The sequence below is a fragment of the Magallana gigas genome, chromosome 8, assembly GCF_963853765.1.
Source record: "Magallana gigas chromosome 8, xbMagGiga1.1, whole genome shotgun sequence".
Lineage (NCBI taxonomy): Eukaryota > Metazoa > Mollusca > Bivalvia > Ostreida > Ostreidae > Magallana > Magallana gigas.
Window position 1 is genome coordinate 27,821,709 of NC_088860.1, and position 21,256 is coordinate 27,842,964.

The following is a 21,256-nucleotide window of genomic DNA, read 5'->3' on the forward strand; positions in this document are numbered from 1 at the left end:
TTGGGGGTATTTGGGGGTCCTTGCAAAGTTCAAAAGTCACTGTTGAAAATGTATCAACAAAAGATAAAGATTTCTATCCTTTATCATATTAAAATCATATCATATAATAAGTATCGTATTGTAGTTCACAACGTGACAATGATTTTGTGAGCTCTGCTGTCTGGACTCATTAGCCATAATTCACTAAACCTCAGAAATGGGAACAGAAACAACTCATGAGATATTAAAACAACAATAAAATGAAGTCATTCTTAGTTTTAGAAAGAAAACAACAACCCTGAAAACGGACAGAAAAGGCCCTCAATGATGACTTTCATATAAATTTGTCTTAATGCTAGATTAAAAAAAATATTGGGAAAAACCATCATTAACAACAAAGTCAGTATAAAACCTGTAATAAATTAATAATTAAAGTTGGACGAGAGTATAAATTCTTCAAACGAATATGTACTGTAAATTAATATTGAATTAAACTTGAACCATTAACCTCTAAAGTATTACTTATGAAGTACACCAGTCCCAGTCAAGTCTTTAAAAAAAAAATTAATTAAAAAATCAGACACACAGTGATATGCTGTCAAATTTTTATAGGTGTCTTCATCTTTCAAAAGTAAAGAAATTCTAAAAAGGTTTGGTGTAAACTACTTTTGATGCGAGACACTAGTACTAGCTACTAATTACAATCATGAATTGATGTAGTGTGTTATGTCAATGTAGGAGGTGAGTATTTGTCATGTTCCCCTGTCGTACCTTCTTGAATAGGAGCCCTAACACAGAACGACTTCCTGTACCACAGAAAGACACATCGTATCAATGACACTCTTCCTCTATTCTCTTGTTTAAAACAAGCGTTTTTTAAAAACTCAACACTGACACTCTTCTGATTTTTAAGAGTTAAGATTTCTATGTGGCTCTAACTCTTCACTTAACACAGAAAACCTCCTAAAATGAAAGCTAGCATCATGTCAATCCATTCAAAACAAAAAATATGCTTATACTGTCTAGCATTCTGTCTTCATAAACAAGAGGTTGAGACCACTGAAAAAAGGAGATCACTGAGGGTTGGGAGACTTCGGATCGATGGAGTTGAGGCCTAGTGATTTACATCAGCAAAATTAGATTTCTTACTTCATCTGAAGTGGTCTTGTCCTGTGGTCTTTGGGGGGTGAGGGCTGAGCGTGATTGAGGTGGGGTGTGTGGGGGAAGGAGATCAGGCAAGACTCCACTGCTGGCACTGTGTCTAGCTGATGGCAACCCTTGAAAATAAACAAGACAAATGATTAGAGCGGGAAAAAAAGACACACAGATTGACAAAGAAAGAAACATTCGTAAGAGAGACAGAGTTGATCATTCAATACTCACCACTAGGATGTCCAGCGGAGCCAATAGGATTGGAGTTAGCTTTTCCCACTTTAGCTCTTTGGGCCTTTTCACTTAAGACATTCTCCGATTTATTCTAAACAAGAAAGCAATTATTATAAAATGGAGAATGAAATTGACATGCTATATTATATTGTTAGTTTCTTTCCCAATATTAACAGCGTAGCGCAGTGGGTTAGAGGGTTTGCTAGGAATCTTTAAGTCATGAGTTCGAATCCCGCTGGAAGTTTAATTTACATTTTTTCCTCTCCATGTGTTTTTTAAAAGCTATTTTTCAGTTAAATATAGTAAAAATTGAAAATTCTAAACCGGTGAAAGTATTTCAATTATAATGTTCTATAATCCACATTAATATTGACAGATATCCCATACCATGTACCTTAAAATATATTTCTGTTTTTGAACTTTCATTGTCAGTCAAGGCACATGTTTAAAAATCAATGAAAACTATTTATTATCGGTACTCAATTACTATTATGTTAAGGTGACCCACTAAACCTTATAATATTTCCTCAAATCAGCTCAAAATTACTTGATTATGATAGATAGCATGATGGATAAGAAGTATATAAGTAAAACAGGTGAAAAACATGACCAAATTACCTAGCATATTGCAGGTGTAATGAGAAGAAACACATGTTCTGCTAAAAACCAAGACCAGACACTTGCTGCCACCCCTCACTAGCAATCAAAGACCAAATTTTCACAAGTCAGACATGCCGACAGAGAGACACATACAGTTAGACTGAAACACCATCTTAATTGTACTTTATTTCACAAAATTCTTATCTCAAATAACTGGATATTAACTAAATCTGGTACAAACATCCAGTTATGTTTATGTAACCCGAGAGATTAGGTTAGGGAGAAATTGTTATACAAAAAAAACAAAACAAACTCCTATTTTAATTTGTTTTATTTTTCTAAAATACTGCAATTTGTAGAAATTCAAAATGCTTAGAGCACAATATGGACTATATACCAAATATATCAGATACTCAATGGGATTGTCAGGAAAGATCAGTGACTATTAAAGAGGTGGTCTACATGTAGCATGAATACTCACTGTATTTGTATTAATGCAAATGGATAAAAATCATCTGTTTGAAAATTTTGTTTGTTTTAATTTTATGGCCCTCCCTCATATAGGTTTGGTATTTTGAAGTGACATCAAACATAAAATTATTAAAGTTTGGGCGGCCTAAAATATGGCAAAGTATGTTTTTTTTAAGGAAAATTTTTTGTCTTAAGTGGTGTAGAGCTCATAGAATGAAAAGTAAATTAAATTAAACATGTTTTTTGTTGTCATCAAATCTTTTTTTTTTCAGCTTCTCTGATGTGCAGGATGAGGAGCATTCTATAAGGAAGCCTGATGGTTTCAATAGTTGACCTTCCTCTTTTGATTTATAAAAAAAATGATTGTAATACATGTACAACGATTTTTATTTCCCTTTTTTGTGTGCTTATTTCAATAAATACTGAAAATTAATATCTGTTGCTTTAAAAAGAGAGCATGATCTGAATGTCCAGGGGCTTATATAGACCAATAATGTCCATGATAGTCCAAAACTAGCGCATTTTTTGTGTGTGTCGTTAATTGCAGTTTTTGGGGGTTTTTTTTACTATGGGAGGTGCTGTAGCTCCCAGGTCATCCATCCAAATTTTTTCAGACCAGAAGCCACTGATCTGCTACTATTTAATGTGTTATTTTCCCTTGCAATTTCACTGTGCAAAGTCAACCCAAAAGTCATACCCTAAGTTTTGTATTTTACTTCTGATTCTCATTAGGAGCCTACATATTCCATACCAGTTTCACAGGAGACATTCCTCTAACTAATGATTATCAGTAAGAACCATTTCATGAATTTCATAAAAACTTACAAGTCTTCAAATACAGCAATTCTTAATGTACAAAAATATTGAATGTATTTTACCCAAAACTGTCCCTTGCTACATAAGGGGAGGCATATTGCTAGGAGGTGACTTCATTAAAAAAAATCGCAAGTAAAATTATCATTCTAATTATGTCTCTGTATTGTTAGAAATTAGACCAACATTTAAAACCAAACTTTTCAACATTGAGCCCAATTAGTGCCAAGGACTACTAAAATTAGCTCTAGGTTTCAGATCCTCAAAGAATTCTTGATCTCTGTTACCAAAATCATGTCTTCATTAAAGGTTAACAATTGATAAATTGATTCAAGGCAAAATGCATATAAATTACATAGATTGGATTCTTTGTTTAAGAATTCCATTAAAAGAGTCAAGTTAATTATGTTTTATCATTCCGACCAGAACAACATCAGGCCAAACAGGAACCATATTTATTCCAATCAGAAACTGCAGTTTCACAGAAGGAAAAATACCAAAAATCAGTTACTTATTATATATGGTAATTGTTGGACATGTTTTGTGGGTGATTTAGTATGTACAAGTTAAGGGTTTAGCCCAGATCTTATTGATTTCTATTGACTTTTGTGACAAAGGGATACAGATAAGGTGTCCATTTTACAGATAAGTAGGATCTCACTGACAGTTCACCATTAATCTATTCATGTTTTATCAACCTCTGCTGTAGGTTTGGATGTTTCAAAATTATCAAATATATCACTTTCTATTCACTATCCAAGCTTTCTAATTGGCATAACCATAAAACAATTATCGGCTGACAATTTGCATACTTGGAAATTCATCTGGTTTGCAAAGGAATGAACAAAAAGAGTGTTAAGGTAGAAGCACACTTTTGGCCAGTAGTGCCTCTATTAAATCAGAGTCCTGGTGAGTCATAATGATGAAGACTAGCCTCCATTATTGAAAATTATATTTGACTGTTTTTAAGAATTTGAACAAAAGTTGTTGCTCTCTTTTTTTGATAATTAAGCCATGTATTGAACTGCATATATGTGCAATGGATTATAAATACTGGAAAAAATTAGAGGAAAAAGACAGACATTTCAAGCTTCAGACACTTTAATTGAAAGTGAGATCACCTTTAAGTAATTATCACACTACAGAGTCATCCCTTTCAATTTGACTAAATTCTACACTCAGTCATTTACCGGAAGCAGTAATCTCTTTTGATGGAGGCTACTTCAAAGTTCAAATACCCTTCTGCCTTATAAACCAAAGCCAGCAGTGAAATCAGGAACATAACAGTAATGCTAACACTATTTAATCTAATCCACTTGCAAGGCATTCTAGAAAAATAATTGCTTCAAAATGGCACATCCACAGCCAAAAAATCCAATATTTTTCAAACAGGACAATCATCTGTGTCCTAATTAAATAAATTTTGATGGTAATATTTTTTTTCTTAAAGCTCTAATGTCTGCTGAAATAATGATATATTAAAACAACAAGCCAACATTGTGTGCTTTTCCACATGCTGAGTTTGTATTTACAGGTGCATCACGTCTTTATCAAGCTCCCCACCTCCCTTGAATTGATAGGTGTGCCAATATCTATATTTCTGTAGTGCATATTCAAGAAGCACAAGCAATATGGCACCTGAGTTAAACCATTTTCAAGAAGACAATAAAAGATCTAGCATTACTGACTACCTGTGCACAAAGTAACAGTATGTAGGCTAGGTCACCAAAGTAAACAACATTGGTTTGAGAATGGGGTGGGTTAGAATGTTGCAGCTTTAAAATTCCTGTTCAATTTTGTGCTTATTTTTTAATCGAAGGGTCTCCAGTATTAAGTATTGAAATAAAATTAATTTCACAATGCAGTGTTTCTGATTCTACTACAGAAGCCTCTGTATCAATGTAATCACCCTGTCCACTGACAGTGACTTCAGCAGAATGTGTAAGCAGATCTGTATCCATATGTCAACACTTTTTACAGATGAATAATAGCGTACAACAGAAATCAATATGGCAAAAACATTGTCCTCTATCAGAAAGCACACTGTAGGCTTGCTGCGATTCTTATACTCCATTTCATTCGTCAACTGATCCAAGTCTCTATTCTAGTGTGTATTTTATAATTTATGAAGCAGTTGTGTAGCCTTAAATTCTATGGCTGTCATTTACATATTTAGCAAAAGATCTACAATATTAATCTAGCTGTCGTCATTCCTGAAATAGATATTTAAATAGGATGTCATATTTTACAAAGAGATTTATTTATTTACAAGTATTTCAAAAAAAAAAATCCTTCGATTTACTTATTTTAGTTTTCATACTTAAATTGTACAAGTCAAACTTTCTTCACCACTTTCAATCATTTTCGCTGAAAGGTAAAACTATAGACCTAAATCACTATTCTGAACACTCTCTAAATTCTGCATTCATAACAAAAGATCTCCACAGGACCTGTCTGAACATCCCACCTTTCCATCACTGGTTTGTTTCTGTTTTATTGGAGACAGCTGATCACTGTTAATCACCAGAGCCATTTCCTCCAAGTAAATGACCCATCCATGCAGGAATGTGTATAATGGTCCTCATTTATGGTGCCCACTTTAATCAGCACCACCTGAACAAGGTAGGCTCATGGTTAACCCCCGTTTTAACTGAACCCAAGTTTGTGTTTTATGAATTAATGGTACCAGTGAGTCCCTGCCATTGGGATTTTTTTTTTTTTTTTTAGCAAATTCTGAATCTTCTGATATATATTTTACAAAATTTACAAAAATAACAAATAATTAACAAATTAGCGATTCTATTAATGTGGGAGCTTGTCAATGCACACATGCTTTATCTGACTGCCTACCTGCCTGAGTAGAAATAATCTAAATGAATGAATGAAATTAAGCCGTTATTTAGATGTTGGTTGTTCCCTTGGCTTGTTAGAAGAGATTGGGATATATATATAACCTATAGACCAAGATCTGTTGGCCTCTGAAAGAAAAGCAGCATTTCCACTCAGTAGCTAAAAAAGTTGGCATCAATTCTTGAAGCATCAAATAACTGATTAATTTTTAATGCCAGATTCCACCTGTTGAGGTAATTCCAAGGTAACTAAGGTATAACAAAGATAGCAGTCATAAATACCCAAAATGTTAAAGTGCCTGTCATCCAAAATGTTCAAGCTCCTGGAAAGAATTACAGTCATTAAAAATATGACAGAGAGTAGCTGCAGAACTCACAGTAGCTCAATAGCTAATTCAGACTGACAGACCAATAGAGCTACAGCCTTTAACATGCAAAAGCATGAAATTTTGTGACACACAAAAACTTGATCTAGTTTTACACTTACCCCTATAACTTATAAGTTTTATTTTGAAAATGCTTTTTTAAAAAGTCTGAGGGAAGTACAGAGATAAGTTCAGTTGTAAAATGACAACAGAATTTTGGTTTACAATTCATTCCACAGAATGTGTTTAGAAATTTGGACTAGCAGCAGTGTGCTGTATGTACAGACCTGAAGCTCTACTGCCTGTTAAAATCATATTTTCCCATAGAGCGACAGTTTCAGGAAACAAATTATTACCTGTAAATGAATGAATTACTTTGGTAATAGGGGTAGGCTATTTTTGTTCTAGTGCAGCTGTATGAGGTAAAATAAAAATACAAATAAATCGAAGTTGTACAATAAGAGCAGTGAGTCTGGCGTGAGGAAATCTCAAGAAATATCTGAAATCGAAGGGCCATTTAAATGCCTTTTGTATCAAAGATGTCAACTATTTAGAGTGCTGCACGTTAAAAGCTTATTATTTGACAAAGACTGATCTTAAAATATATCATCTTTTTATTCCTCTGAACTCTAAAGTACTTAAAGTACTCTATGTTAGCCCTGCACACCTCCCTATAACACATTTAATTGGGTCAGGTACATCCCAAACACACAGGCATTTACAGGCAAAAAAGTCTTTATAAGTATCAAAAGAGTATAAAGTTACACCATCATAAAATCTGCTTTCAACAACCCGGAATGTCTGCAATTTAAAATTGATAATCATATGGTGTTGGTTGTTTATGATCTTTATGGGCAACACAAATCTCTTTAAACTATTTCCTGTGTCACCTTAAGAGCTTTGTACGATTCTTAAGTGGGCAGGAACTCGAAAAACCTTGTGTGAATGTGTATCTATATTTGTTTACAGTTCTTCTATTGGAGGCCTGAAAACTTGCATGTCATGCTACCTAAGTTCTGAAAGTCCAATATGTAGGGTGTTTAAATTAATACACTGTTCATGAAATATGTACTAAACAGGTAATATTACAGAAATTTACACCTATTTTGATACCACTATCACTACATAGCCAATTTTGAAATATCTTCTCTTCTGCACAATAAGCAATAATATGGAAATGAGATGACTGAACACCTTTAACCTTATCAAGTTACTCAGCTGAAGATTTAGGCTCATTGAGAGAATCAGATGTGAAAATCCATCACACACAGGATTATCCCACAGCTAATGAGCATCAATACCTGTGTGGTGCCCCCACTCTAGACCACAATGCATAGACCTAAATGACTTCTACACCTGTAGGAAACAATTCTGTTATCCTCCCCTTCTCATTATCTACCAGAATTACACCTGGATATAAAATCAGACTTCCATCTCTTAACATGCGCAGTGCAAAACATGCAGAACAGACTTGAAAAAAATATCAACTGAAAGGGCCCTTCTATTCCTTGTTTCTTTCAATGTTGCTCATGCTTTTGAAAATACATTGAACTATTTTTGTGTTTTTCTCTATGTAAATTGCCTGCAAAAATAAACCTGGCAATTCTTATAATGCTAGTACCTGCAATTCCTTTGTCAAAAGTCTGACATGTGCAGTTCTAATTAAGTCTAGAGAACAGCATCCCATCATAAATCTATTTCACATGCAATAAAAAAGAATTGGTTGATGACAGATGAAATGAAGGGTGGAGGAGGGGGAGGAGGCAGGCATTGAGACGTCTGTCAATGGGCATTCAGCCTGGTCATCTCATTAAGGAGTCAGCCTGCAGTCAGCTACAGAATAAGAAAACAAGAGGGATCTCATCAATGAGAAAACAACAGCCTCCATTTAACATCAGACTCTGGTCAATCTTGTGGTCATTAGGACCGTCTGATTGGAGCTGGAGGATGGGGAAATCCATCACCTCACTGGCATTGAGGGGGATCTGACATGCTTCTAGAGATTAGAGATATTGACAGAGAACTTCTATACCCACTAATGAGATCTTTATAGTTAATAGACCATTATGAGATGCTTGGAATAGTCAAAATTATCAAAGTCTTCAAACAAACAGGAAATCCATATCCTGTCATTGAATTGTCATAAAATAAAAACTACTTTCTAAAAAGCATTTTAGAGCACGACATCAATATGAATAAGTGACTGCATATTTTACAAAAACCATGAAAAAGTAATCAATAAAAGCTATAGAGCTTAAGCTTGGAGGTGGGTAGAGTTAAGACTGGTACCATTTATATGCCCATTACACTGAGTTTGGATGTCAGTATTTGTTAGCTGGGAAAACTTTTTCATCCTCCATTTTTTGAAAAATTCAGCTTAAAAGCTGTCCTCCATTAAAATGTATCAATTTGTGAAAACCATAACAAATAAATCATGACATACCTCAACCAAAATGTAGTAATATTTATCCACGATCCGATAAAACTGAAAATCCTCATCCTCTTCATCAGCCATCATAACCATGTTGGAAGAGAATGTTTTCTTGCTTCCCAAGGACTCAATCAAAAATACCAAGTCTGATTGATTATTGTGTAATTAATAGAGTACTGGGCCGGAACAGAGAGGAGACCAGTCAATATGCTACAGTAATAATACAGAGCTGTTCTCAGGAATGTACTCTCATTGCAATTCTCCCACCTTTATCAATATACTGTCAGCACTAGACCGCTGTAATGAATGGGGACTTTATTACACTGGATTGGTCACATTTCCCCATGTAGTGTTATTAAACCAACTAAATTGGTTTTCTATAATTTTTTGTTTACAATCACCTGACTCTCGGTTGTTTCCAGAGTGGCTACGCAATACAAGTTCACAAAACTGAATTTCTCCAAGATTTTCCTCTTGAAAATATATCCTTGAATTTATTGAAATCCATTCATTTTCAGCAGGAAAAATCAACTTCAGTGGGAAAAAGCCAAATAAAAATATTTTTTGGACACAGCCAAGTCCTTGATTTGATTCAGTAAAATCAAACAACAAATAGAAAACAAACTCACTGACAAGCAGTACCTCTTGCAAGCTTCCGAGCAAGCCTTTAAAGTCACAAGGTACCACTTCACACAAAATTCAATCAACACAAAACTCCAGTGAGCTGGTAAAAGAAAATTTGGGTGTTTAGCTACTCATGTGTAACATTAATGTGCGCGTGGCTGGCAGTCGCGTACTACAAATTCCCATACAATTTCCACACAGAACTTTTTTTATATTTCACTTCCCTGACAATCCATTGACTGCAGGCTCTTTCATGCAGCATGAGGGAATTCCTCAGCACTGACATCCCTCGTGAGACAGCTGCTTTCTCTAGTTATCTCTCCCACTGTAGTCCTTACAGTTATTGATGATTTACCTACTTTATAATTCTGATCCGGACAATCAATTGCCTGGACAGACTCTCTTTTATCTATTGAACAATGTCATTTAATATCAAACCGGTAATATACACATCTGTTGGATCACACACTAGTTGATGTTACTTTTTACCCGAGTAAAGTTTAATCTCCCATTATGAATCAGCAGATCCATTGACACACTGACTGAAGGATACACAGCCACATAATTAAAAGCAGAGAGTTTAATCTACTGACAAGAACCAATCTCTGGCAGAGTTTTAATGCTGTGGTCAATGTCCCCACAGATCAATACTCAAGGACTCTGCTTTCTCTGGGAAGATTGGTCATTTCTCTTCTATCTGATCACTTACATCCTATAAACTAGGAGGTGATATCAAGTTAATGGATACAGATTTGACCTTGGGGAAGGCTTCCAATGTCACGGGGACCACCAACCAGAGTTGAAGATTAAGAAACGACAAGTTATTGATCTTAGAAAAAAAGGAACAACCTTTCTCACAGTGCCTATCCACTTACACAATCTGCTTTGTCTCTTTCATGAATGTTTACTTGAAAATTAAAAGTTGAAAACAAGATAGTTATCAGTTTCCCTCCAAAAGGAGGTTCTCACAAAGAGTAGCAGAATGCAAGTTCACCTTGCAGGTGTACAATTCAAATAACAGGTGAGAAATTAATTGCCACAAAGGCCCTCTGTTCAGGCTCTGGAGATAATTATAATAAACAGACCCCCCTCTCTGCCTCTCTGTATTAGAGACCTGGGATGATGCAGGGGTGAGTGAATGCCACACAGCTTATTATCTCAATGGTTAGTGGCTCCTAGCATCAGGTGTTTGCTTCACTGGACAACAGTAGCCAATCATTTCCCTTCTTTAAGTCACAAGTGTCCAAATCTTGTCTACCTGCAGCAGCTGAGACAATGTGCCTATAAATGATGTACCCATTCACTCTATTTTCTAATCCAAGGGTCTTCATATCATGACAGGTAATGCCCCTAAAAACAGTCATCATTACGTTAATTCTAATAGCAGTTTGGAATCATCCTGCCATTCTGTCTGCTTAATAATTAAGCAGGTTCCTGTTGTACTTTGGAGCTTTATTCAGAGTTGTCCAGATTCCTTAGCCCTGTTGAATTCTTTCATCTGATTTATCTCATACTTTTCATAAACTCCTAGTTCTTTCTTGGGTGGTTTATAGTTACTTATGGTCTTTTTGCTTTTGAACTTTCTATTAACAATGCCACCATTTAACAAAGATTTAAATTCTTTGATTTATCTGAAATTTTGGACATACCAATAAATATACAATACTCACATCAAACAATTAAAAGTGAAAGATGAATCAAAAATTTATCATAGAAGCTAGTTTCTTTGATGTTCCCTCTAAGTCATAATTGGGATATTTATATACAGTCATCATTACTGCCTTGTCATGCAGTGTCCATTCCTAGCACATTTAAGGGCCGGTACACACGATAAGGCTTGCCTTACAAGTCTTTAAACTTAAGTTCTTGCCTTGCCGTGTGTACCACCTTAATATACGTTTTGGCAAGCCTTACAAGTCAAACTTACGAATAGAGCACTGCTCTATTTCCTAATACAAGACTTAGCTGACCTTTGTATCATAGCCAATGAAAATCATTTACCCTAATGTCAATCAATCTATATCAAACCGTACATGTGGGTAGATTTGAGTGACCACATGCTATGTGAGCAGTTAAAAGACTTCATAACTTTGCAAAGCACTGCTGATCTATCCGAACAAATTTTTTTAAAGTGCTAGGGTCTTCTAGGCACAATTCATGCAGCAGCGAATTGTGTGCACCGTGCACAGCTCTTCTTTGAACCCAAAGACTTGTCCATATCTGTCTGTGTACCCTTTTCCTCTTTTTTATTAGTTTAACTGCCGTAGCCAATAAAATAAATACTGCTACAGTTATGATATCTTCCTCCAGTTTTGTAATGTTTAGGAAAAAAAACCCCAAAACACGTGGGAATTATGGAAATGATGTTTTGAATCATATAAGGTTTGCCATAGCGTGTGGACACTACAGATGTAAGGTCCGCAAAACGTAAGTTTTAGACTTGTAAGGCAGGCCTTATCGTGTGTACCAGTCCTAATATGAATACAAATACAATGTCCTTTCATCAATCACAGAACACTAACTTAACTGACAACTGTACAAATTTACTTTGCGACACCTTGAAGTGATCAAGACAACAGTCTATGGTAACACCTGGTTACCATGCCAACACAAACAGGTGGCTCAAGTTCAGGAGGTCAGATGCTCTAATTATCCTATAATTCTGTGTAAACTCTAAAGGTATCTATTTTCAGTGTTAACTGAGGTTTGATGAACAAACAAAATACATTCCAATTTAGAAACAGTTCAGATTAGCCACCTTAGCTTAAATCTCTAAGAATCAGCAGAAGTAAATTTATACTTATTTTTGTTACCTTTTCCTCATATTATACACATTAAAAGAGGCATTTACATTTTTTTTAAAAGTAAGTTCATAATTCATAAAACTGTTGAAGATTTAAAAAAAGAAATAAATAATTAGACAATATTTCAAGTAAAAAAATTTACATAAATTTCCTCATGTACACTCTCCTTACAGATCAATCAAATTGCATTATTGTCTCTCTTTGAATATTCCTTTGATGCTCGTGTATTTGAAATTCATGGGTAAGTGGAAGGATAAAGCCAAGCACACCAACGGGATCGAAACCAGGATACTTTAGCTGAGATTAATCAGATTTTCCTTGACAAATCGTTGAGACCTGACCCTAGATGGACCCACCCTCATCACTTAGCCAAGGCCTACTGGGCTGTGGATTGCTGAGGGTATAATAGCACCTTTGTACCCTTCACATATTCATTTCATTATCCTGTCTCCTAGTTTTTCAGCAATCTTGTAATAGTTCTAAAGTGATAAGCAAACATTCAATATAACATGAAATAACAGATCGATGTCACAATTACTAATGTACTGCTCAAAATCTTGTTTATATTTGTCTTTTGACTAGGATAAAGCGTTCAGATTAAGAAAAAGCCCTTTTTCTGAGTTTCAAAAGCAAAAATAATAAGAACACACACAAAAAAAAAAAATGATGAAGCAAGATGTACAAGATGTCTTATGTCGGCTGCATTAACCGGCGGCTAAGAAAGTTTACTACAGACCAAATTAGAGCTGATGACAACACAGAAAAATCTGGGGCAATCTGGTCCCACCTGTCACCAAGGTCACCAGAAATCCAGAGGGACCCCAACAATGAAATTCAAACTTTATATCTCTATTGCTCATGCAATCTCCCCCTTTGTGCAACATACACATGTAAATCTCTAGAATTTTTACTGAATCCATGCTATGACCAGCAGCTCTCACACAGATTAATTTGCTGCAACAACGTAATTCTCAATGGGAATACTAAATGAAGATAGATTTTTATAATTTCCTAATTAGTGGAGTAAGTTGGAAATTGTTTTAAACAGACTATCCTTCTATGCTTGTGCACAAAGACCCATGAAGCAACACAGTGGACTGCATTAATGCCCCCCCCCCCCCCAATAAAAAAAGAAGAAAGATTTTTCTGGTTAGGATAGAGACAACTTTAATGTAAATCTGCCTCCATTTGATTATCAGTAAAATTCAGTGGAGCAGAAAAAAAAGGCTGCACCAGATGCTGAGGACAGGCATTGTAATCTAACTATAATAAACAAATGCCTGTTGTATATTAGTGGATGCCGCTTTTATTGGTGTATGATGAATTTTCACATTTCCTGCAAGCATCCCGACATAACAAAGATTCTGGGCAAGTTCTCTGACACTCTGTTTATAATTTCTCAACATGCCATAAAGAACTTATTCTCATTTTTTTTAAGTCTTCACACCATACATCAATTAGTCATGGATAAATTTAAAGAAGACTTATGATAAATTTAGAGTCAATGCTTAATATACACTCTTTTTTCATTCTTATTCTTTTTATAAAGGACTAATGGCCTAGCTCTAAAATGAAAGTATCAACTTTACTCTATAACTAGGTGTACCAAATAATTTTTAGAATTTTTTTTTCAAGAAAAACATTGAGAGCAATATTCCTGAACATATATTCAGTATGTTGTCAATCTTTTCTTGATAAATTGAACTTAATCAACATTGTAATTTTGCAGTTATCAAGCAAAAGGATAAAAATTATCTCATTTGTGACATAACAAGAAAGCTTATTCAAAAACATTTTATCAAATGATATATAAGTACTGTGAATTCAGTGAACAGAGAATGTAATAATTTAATATGCTCATTATGCTAGGTTCATTTTTTCAATTCCAATCAAGAATTGTATTTTCAAATTGTCATTTTTAATCAAGTTCTATCCATCAATTCTTACAACTTTGCTACAATTTGCTTTGTGACCATGAATGAAACATACTTTACATGGCCAATATTCACTGAATAATTCAAATTGGCTGCAAGAAAAAAAATTGATAAAACATTTCCCCTACATCAGAAGCAAAAATGGTAGCTGCATCTTGTTTAAAGTGTGTATGAACTCAATTGAAGATTTTAGCATGCAGATTTATATTATTAAGTCCCACAGTTAAAACTGTTGTGGAATGAATTATGATCAATTTCAGCTGGCATTTAGTGATGCAGTGAGGAGGAACTAAATGAGGCAAGAGACGACTCAATAGAGATTCACTCAATGAAAACGGAGCTCCATTTAGACTTGTGCTTTCCCCTCCCCTCATTACCCACAGGCCTCAACTCTTTGATCTCATTCTACAACAAAACAGCAGCAACTGCAACAACTTCTACGGCTGCTAACCAAGAAGTATTTTCTTGTATTTTTGAGATCAATGCAAGCACTTATTCTTGATAAATGGTAATGTTTATATAATGATAAAGAGTCTCTATACAACAGACCAGGCAGAATCCTCCAGAATTAAGGCATGGGGATGAAAAATTCTAGCAGTATCAAAATAAACCATGATATAAAACAATACTCTAAAAACAATTTACACAGAGTTAAATCAACAAATATCAAGTAACATAATTCAAATTCTTGTGGCCCTGAAATGTTATAAATCTGCTTCCAATTTTAAAGCTTTAGCAGTGCTTTTTTTAACATTGTGATTTTAAGTTAGGGACATATTTTTTCTGTAAGCTTAAAAACCTAACCAGAGTCCTGTTTATTTTATATTTGTTACATCTCTGAGTTCTCACATCTACATTTTGACAACCAATTGAGACACATGGACTTTAAATAAGCTATAGAAGGCATAAATTTTCTCTGGTAATGATACTTATTTGCAAAATCCTGCATCTATAAATAAATTTTCTCCTGATTTTTGAAAAGAAAAAAAAATCATTTTAAAAATTGAATGTAAAGTGCTTAAATTGATTTAAACGATTTTCATTCAACTATCCAGTATTAAACCAGTATTAAAAGTTATCTTGTGTAGAATATACATGCTAACCCCCCCCCCCTCCGAAAAAAAAAAAAAAGGAAAACAACAAAAAAGAGAGGCCTCAGAAATGGAAAAAATTGTCAGAAAATATAGCCAATTATCTTGACATGAAGCGCTTTTCTTAGGACCCTTTTGATTTTTTAAAGTTCACATCTTGGCATGAAACAGAAAACAGCTTGAAGAAGGAATAAGCTGTATTATTTATTGACCAGAGGGACCATTTCTCAGCTATTGACAAGTTTTCTTAACAAACCATCTTTGAAATAAAAAAAATTTCCTTGAGAGATTCCACATCTTGTGATTGATGATAAAGGTCCCTACACTTGGAAAGACTGCTCCAATTTCCTACTCAAGAGGGCAGCCAGGCCCCCCAAAAAGAAAATCCATATCCGAAGACATTAAAATTATCTGACAGGGTATAGTAACAGTCAATTATTCATGTTGTTCCTGAGAACAAATTCCTCAGCTTATGCTGTCAGCTGAAACTACATGTCCCATACTTTAGAAATATTCTCTCATTTCAACGATAACAGTTAATATCACTATCATTCAGAAACATTATCCTCCTTCTTTAAAATATTACTAATGTTACCTATCAATTGCTGGTTGATCAGTTTGATTGATATCAAGTGTATATATACTGCATCTTTTATGTATAAAAATTACAAAAGAAAATCTGAATTATTCAGATTTCTTATTTGTAGATGGATTTCACGATGGTATATAGCTGGATGACCAGCAAAGCCATCCCCTTCCACATAAACTTCAAAATTTCTGATTTCACACAAGACCAAGTGTTAAGCTCAACAATGCCATCCTTTGTCTGTAGAAACCCATTGCAAAATTATTGACCTTACTGTCATCAGGTGCAGAACAGGTGTAAATCGACCTCTGATGACAAAAGATTCAAAATTCAAAACAAGGAGGTCACAGCTTTTAAATCTATTGCTGCCTATAATCTATTAATTTCTGTCCACAGAAAATGTGCATGCTTATCTAGTGACTCCCGGCACTATGTGGTGAGAGTTTTGGGTCTCATTACACATTGACTTAAAAAGATCACAGAGTATATATACAGAGTGGTAATAAACACTATCCATGAATCACTTTAAGTTGCCATGACTAAAACACATCATGGACAACCAACATTAACTATCCGCAACAAACTGATATTGTTTTTGAAATCTGATTATTTTTAACGTAAAAGACTTCAATTACATCATAAAGGTATAAAACTAGAAAGAAGTGACTCTTAAAAAGAAAAGTACATCCAGGTGTGTCATATGTTACGACGATACTGCACGATATCCCAAATGAAGGTAGTAGTATTCCTTACTGCTGTGACATACAAATTACGTAGATTACTCCTCCATAGAGTAAACAGTGGATGAAGAGTCTTGAATTGACTTCCTCTTTACATAAACCTTTTTTCTTGTAGGCACAATTGTTTAGTATTTCTTGCCTGTATTTGAGCTATAGAATATAGATTAACAATGCTGATACTTTTTCAATGAAAATGTTATTGGTATGAATTTAACAGATTGATGAATATGGAGGGAAGTGGGGGAGATGGCTTTACCACAAGGACTGCACAGATGTTGATGTGAAACATCAGGGCTGTATAGTTGCCAACACCAAGAAAAAAAAACTGTGGAATATTAAGACTGCATGGGTGCTGACACTAAAATTTATGACTGCATGGATTATTAATTCTCCTTGAGTTGACAGTATTATGAAATTGTGCTTTATTCCTGTAATATTGCTATATTCCTGTGATCCCCTCTAATCCTGTGTCCAGCTGGGCAAGGAAACATAGGTGAAGCTACACAGAGACCCCCACCCAAGTGTTGACTTGAGCTCCAGGATTTTCCCTTCCTAGTATTGACTTTATATTAATTGATAAAATCTCCAGGCAAATGGGGGTTAGGCTGGAGATTAGAGGGGAGGTGTATGACACATCTTCCCATCTTGACAGGAACTGCAGGTGTCCCTGCACCAGGGTGAGAAAAAGTTATCTGCCCTTACTAAATACAAACAAAACTGGTTCAAAAGTTGTTCAGCAATTTTTATTCATTAATTGTGTTATCACAGATGTTTGAAGAAATAAACTATCTTCTAGAATAGGGATTTGTATAAGAAATAAAATCCTTATATACATATAGAACACTGACTGACCAAACCTTCCAAAGAGATCAATTATCTATTGTGACTTCCTTTAAGATTCCTGCTGGCTCAATTATAGTTAATATGTGTATACCCTTTCCCTATGAATAAACATCTTAAATAAGAGGCCCACAGATAATGTATCATATGGTAAAATATTATATCATAAAACATTGCATCACATCATATTATACAATTATAAAACATGTATAAAGTGAATTCGCTATAGTTGTCATTACGAATTCATTATACGAATTCAAATATAACGAAGTAAATCCATTGGTCCCTAGGACTTCATTAAAACCGAGTTTTACTGTATCAACAATCACTTTTATCAAGCAAATTTGAGTGAGGTAGGACAAGGTTGCTTAGCATTTTTGATAGTGTAGATTAGGCTCTGTATCTGAAGCTAGCCTTATGTTTCAAATTCAAAGTTACATGAACCACAAAAGTTAGTCAGGACAGCATTTTTTCTAACATTTAAACCTGCATTTAACCACTCAAACAATTTACACATGAACCATCATCGAGATAATTGAGATCAAGTTCTGTATCTGAAGCATTTGTACATACATAATTAATATCATATTGACTGTTTTGAAAAGTATGACTAGGTATGAACAGAATTTACTTAATTTTGTAACCAAGACCCTAACACAGTTTGAGTTATTCTGAAATCTTAAACCTCCCTACTCTCCGTATCTGAAGCTACCTCTGTGATTCATTTACATAGTTAAATCAGCTAGGCAAGTTTAAATATGTAAATACTATCATTTACATAAACATGTGACCTGCTCTAAAAACCTTAATGTCCTCCTGCATCTGAAACCTGTTGCTCGGATTCATCATCCACACCTGTGGAGTTCATCAGTAACACAAGATATCATCTATCTATATTTGGTATATATTGAACCAAGATGACACTTGCTCCAAAAACTTTTACCAGCTTCAAAAACCCTTAATGGGGCATGGATACGCTTTTGGTCAAATTCTATTTTTATTATTTACAATACTTTAGAAATGCATTTCTGATGATCAAATAAAATTTGAGAGTCATTCGTAGAGTTTCTTTGTCATGTAAACAAGGCTAGTGCCCTGTTTTTGTTTACCTAGGTTCAATATACCAGTAAAAAATTCTTTTTCCAGCTTATCTGTCCATTTTTTATTCATTTTAAACATAGATAAACAGTTTTTAACGTTAAACACATTCGTTTTAGGTAAAAAACTGAAATTTTTACTTCAATTTCAAAATGTAAACGAATCCTTTGTTTACATAGCAAAGACTTTCAAGCTCTGTAACTCAACTCAACAAATGACACTCAAAGTTCTGTTGCCTATTTAAAATTCCTTTTTAAAGCGTTGTAAATATTAAAATCAGAAAAATAATTTTTGCCCAAAATCGTGACCATGCCCCTTTAACCTTATACAGCATTTGAAACCTATTGCTCAGATTCAGCATTCAAGCCTGTTATGTGCATCAGTAACATAAGATGCACCAGCCATGCAAGTTTGGTGATGTTAAAACCAGTAATAACATAGATGTAGTCATCAAAAGCACCTGCTCCAAAGTCCTTAACCTCCTCCATCTGAAATATATTGGTCCAAATTCAGCATCCAAAATTAAACCAGGTCCGGGCTTTGACACCGGGGGTATAGCATAAGCTTCCCAGAATTCTGTCTTAGTGAGTTAAAATTTGCAACTCCAACTCAAATTTATACAACTCTTCTGTTTGTAATATCGAGACACACACTGTAGTACTGACTCTTTTCTTCAGAAGACCTCAGAATGTGCATTCCTCTAATATTAAAACATTTAAATCTAAATTCCAACCACATGGCTTTGAACTTGAACCTGTTTAGGTGTACATTCCAATATAAAATAAATGCATCTAATAAAATTTGATTTATCATCAATTTTGAAATGATTAGGTCAGCATCTGACACCCCAGTTCCTACAAACATGTCCAATATTGACAAATCACTTACCCGTCTGACGACCAGTGTTCCGTCATCATTGTCACGGTTACGAGAGTTTTCACTTATGTTGTTGCCTGGACTTTGGTTTGAGTGTGAAGAGGAAGAAATTTCTGCAGACAAATATATCTTGATAAGTTATTCATTAAAATATTTTAGACACATATTGATTAATGGACACAACGATCTACTTAAAACATAGATAATCACAGATTACAAAGCTCACTGAGACGAGGCCTTAAACATATGAGACCGCATTTATCATATTATATGAAAATCATAGTTAATGTTCTTAGATATTCATGAATACAGTAGTGTGGTTTGACACAATATCATATATCATATGCTAAAAGTTGTTTGATAATCAAATGGTAATTTCATACAGTATTATGAAACAATATTAATCAATACAGCTATATAAAATACGATATTGCATTCTATGATACTATACAATATTGTGTCATAGAATATATCAAATGATACAATATAATAGTGTAATATATAATGAAACAATATGATATTGTTGTAAATGACAATGTATCAATTTATGATATTGTATCTTAAAATATGACATGATATTGTATTGTGTAATAAATTATTGTATTTTATCACACAGTACACTATCATATTGAAATATCATATGGTATCAAATGATATAACATCACATAATACATCACAATATTAAAACAAATGATATTTTATTGTAAAATATAATATCATATTATAAATAATTATTTAGTTTCATTTGATATTGTTTAGTATAATATTGTATCATATATGATACATAATGATATTGTATTTGATACAACATTGTATCATATCATATTTAAATACAACATCATGACACAATATCATGTGATAAAATATATTGTATAATACAATATTATATGATACAATATCATATCATATGATCCAATATTGTATTTTACATTACCATATCATACAATTTTTTGTGATACAGAAATTCATCACATTTTTATCTCAATATACTGTGGCTATCACTCACGGGACAAGTTGGGTGTTCTTACGCCAGTGACGTCATAATTTAACATTTAGTAGCTTTAGGCAGATTATTGACGTAAAATGAAAAGGTATCAAAATAATTCAGTTGAAAAGTGTAGAGTTATAAATGTGCAGCATTTAATGCTGTTTCAGGTTTTTTTTTAATAAATTGATAAAAGTACACCAGAAAATGAAATGTTTGTTAATCTTCAAGGAACTTTTTTCCATGTGTAAAGTTGCTGACGTCTTATAGTGAATGTGTTGTGCGGCTGTAAAGACTGGTAGAGGGACAAAGAAATGAACAGATTGGTATACAGAGGGACAGATAAAGGATGGAAGGATGAAGAATTAGACAGATATAAGGACAAAGAAATGGATGGATTGGTGTATAGAGGGACAGAGATGGACAGCTTGCTGTATAGAGAGACAAAGAGATGACCAGATTGTTGCATAGATGACAAAGAGATGCATAGGTTGGTGCATAAAAGTACAGATAAGTGAATAGAGGAACAGAGATAGACAAATTGGTGTACAGAGGGACAAAGTGATGGACAGGGACAAATGAGTGAATAGAGGAACAAAGAAATGAACAGATTAAGAGGGACATATAGTTTGGTGCATTGGGGTAGAGGTTAATTGATGGACAAAAAGACACACAATATAGTATAAAAAGGAAGAGGTGAATAAAGATATTGACAGAATGATATATAAAATCTTGGGGGAAGGAAAGATAGACAGTTGGATAGTAATAAATACACAGGCTGTGG

The 21,256-nt window shown here is 34.1% G+C and overlaps 1 protein-coding gene across 7 annotated transcripts in view; it reads right to left on the reverse strand.

Annotated features, from left to right (window-relative positions):
- The window catches only part of LOC105317077 (mitogen-activated protein kinase kinase kinase kinase 4), a 68,507-nt gene that overhangs the window by 5,482 nt on the left and 41,769 nt on the right, over window positions 1-21,256 (reverse strand). For all 7 annotated transcript variants that reach the window (XM_034471623.2, XM_034471620.2, XM_034471622.2 and 4 more), the window contains 3 exons: window positions 19,500-19,600; window positions 1,363-1,456; window positions 1,129-1,256 (listed from right to left, as the gene is read on the reverse strand). In XM_034471623.2, coding sequence (XP_034327514.2) covers window positions 1,129-1,256; window positions 1,363-1,456; window positions 19,500-19,600 — 323 coding nt within the window. The remainder of the gene's footprint in view (window positions 1-1,128; window positions 1,257-1,362; window positions 1,457-19,499; window positions 19,601-21,256) is intronic.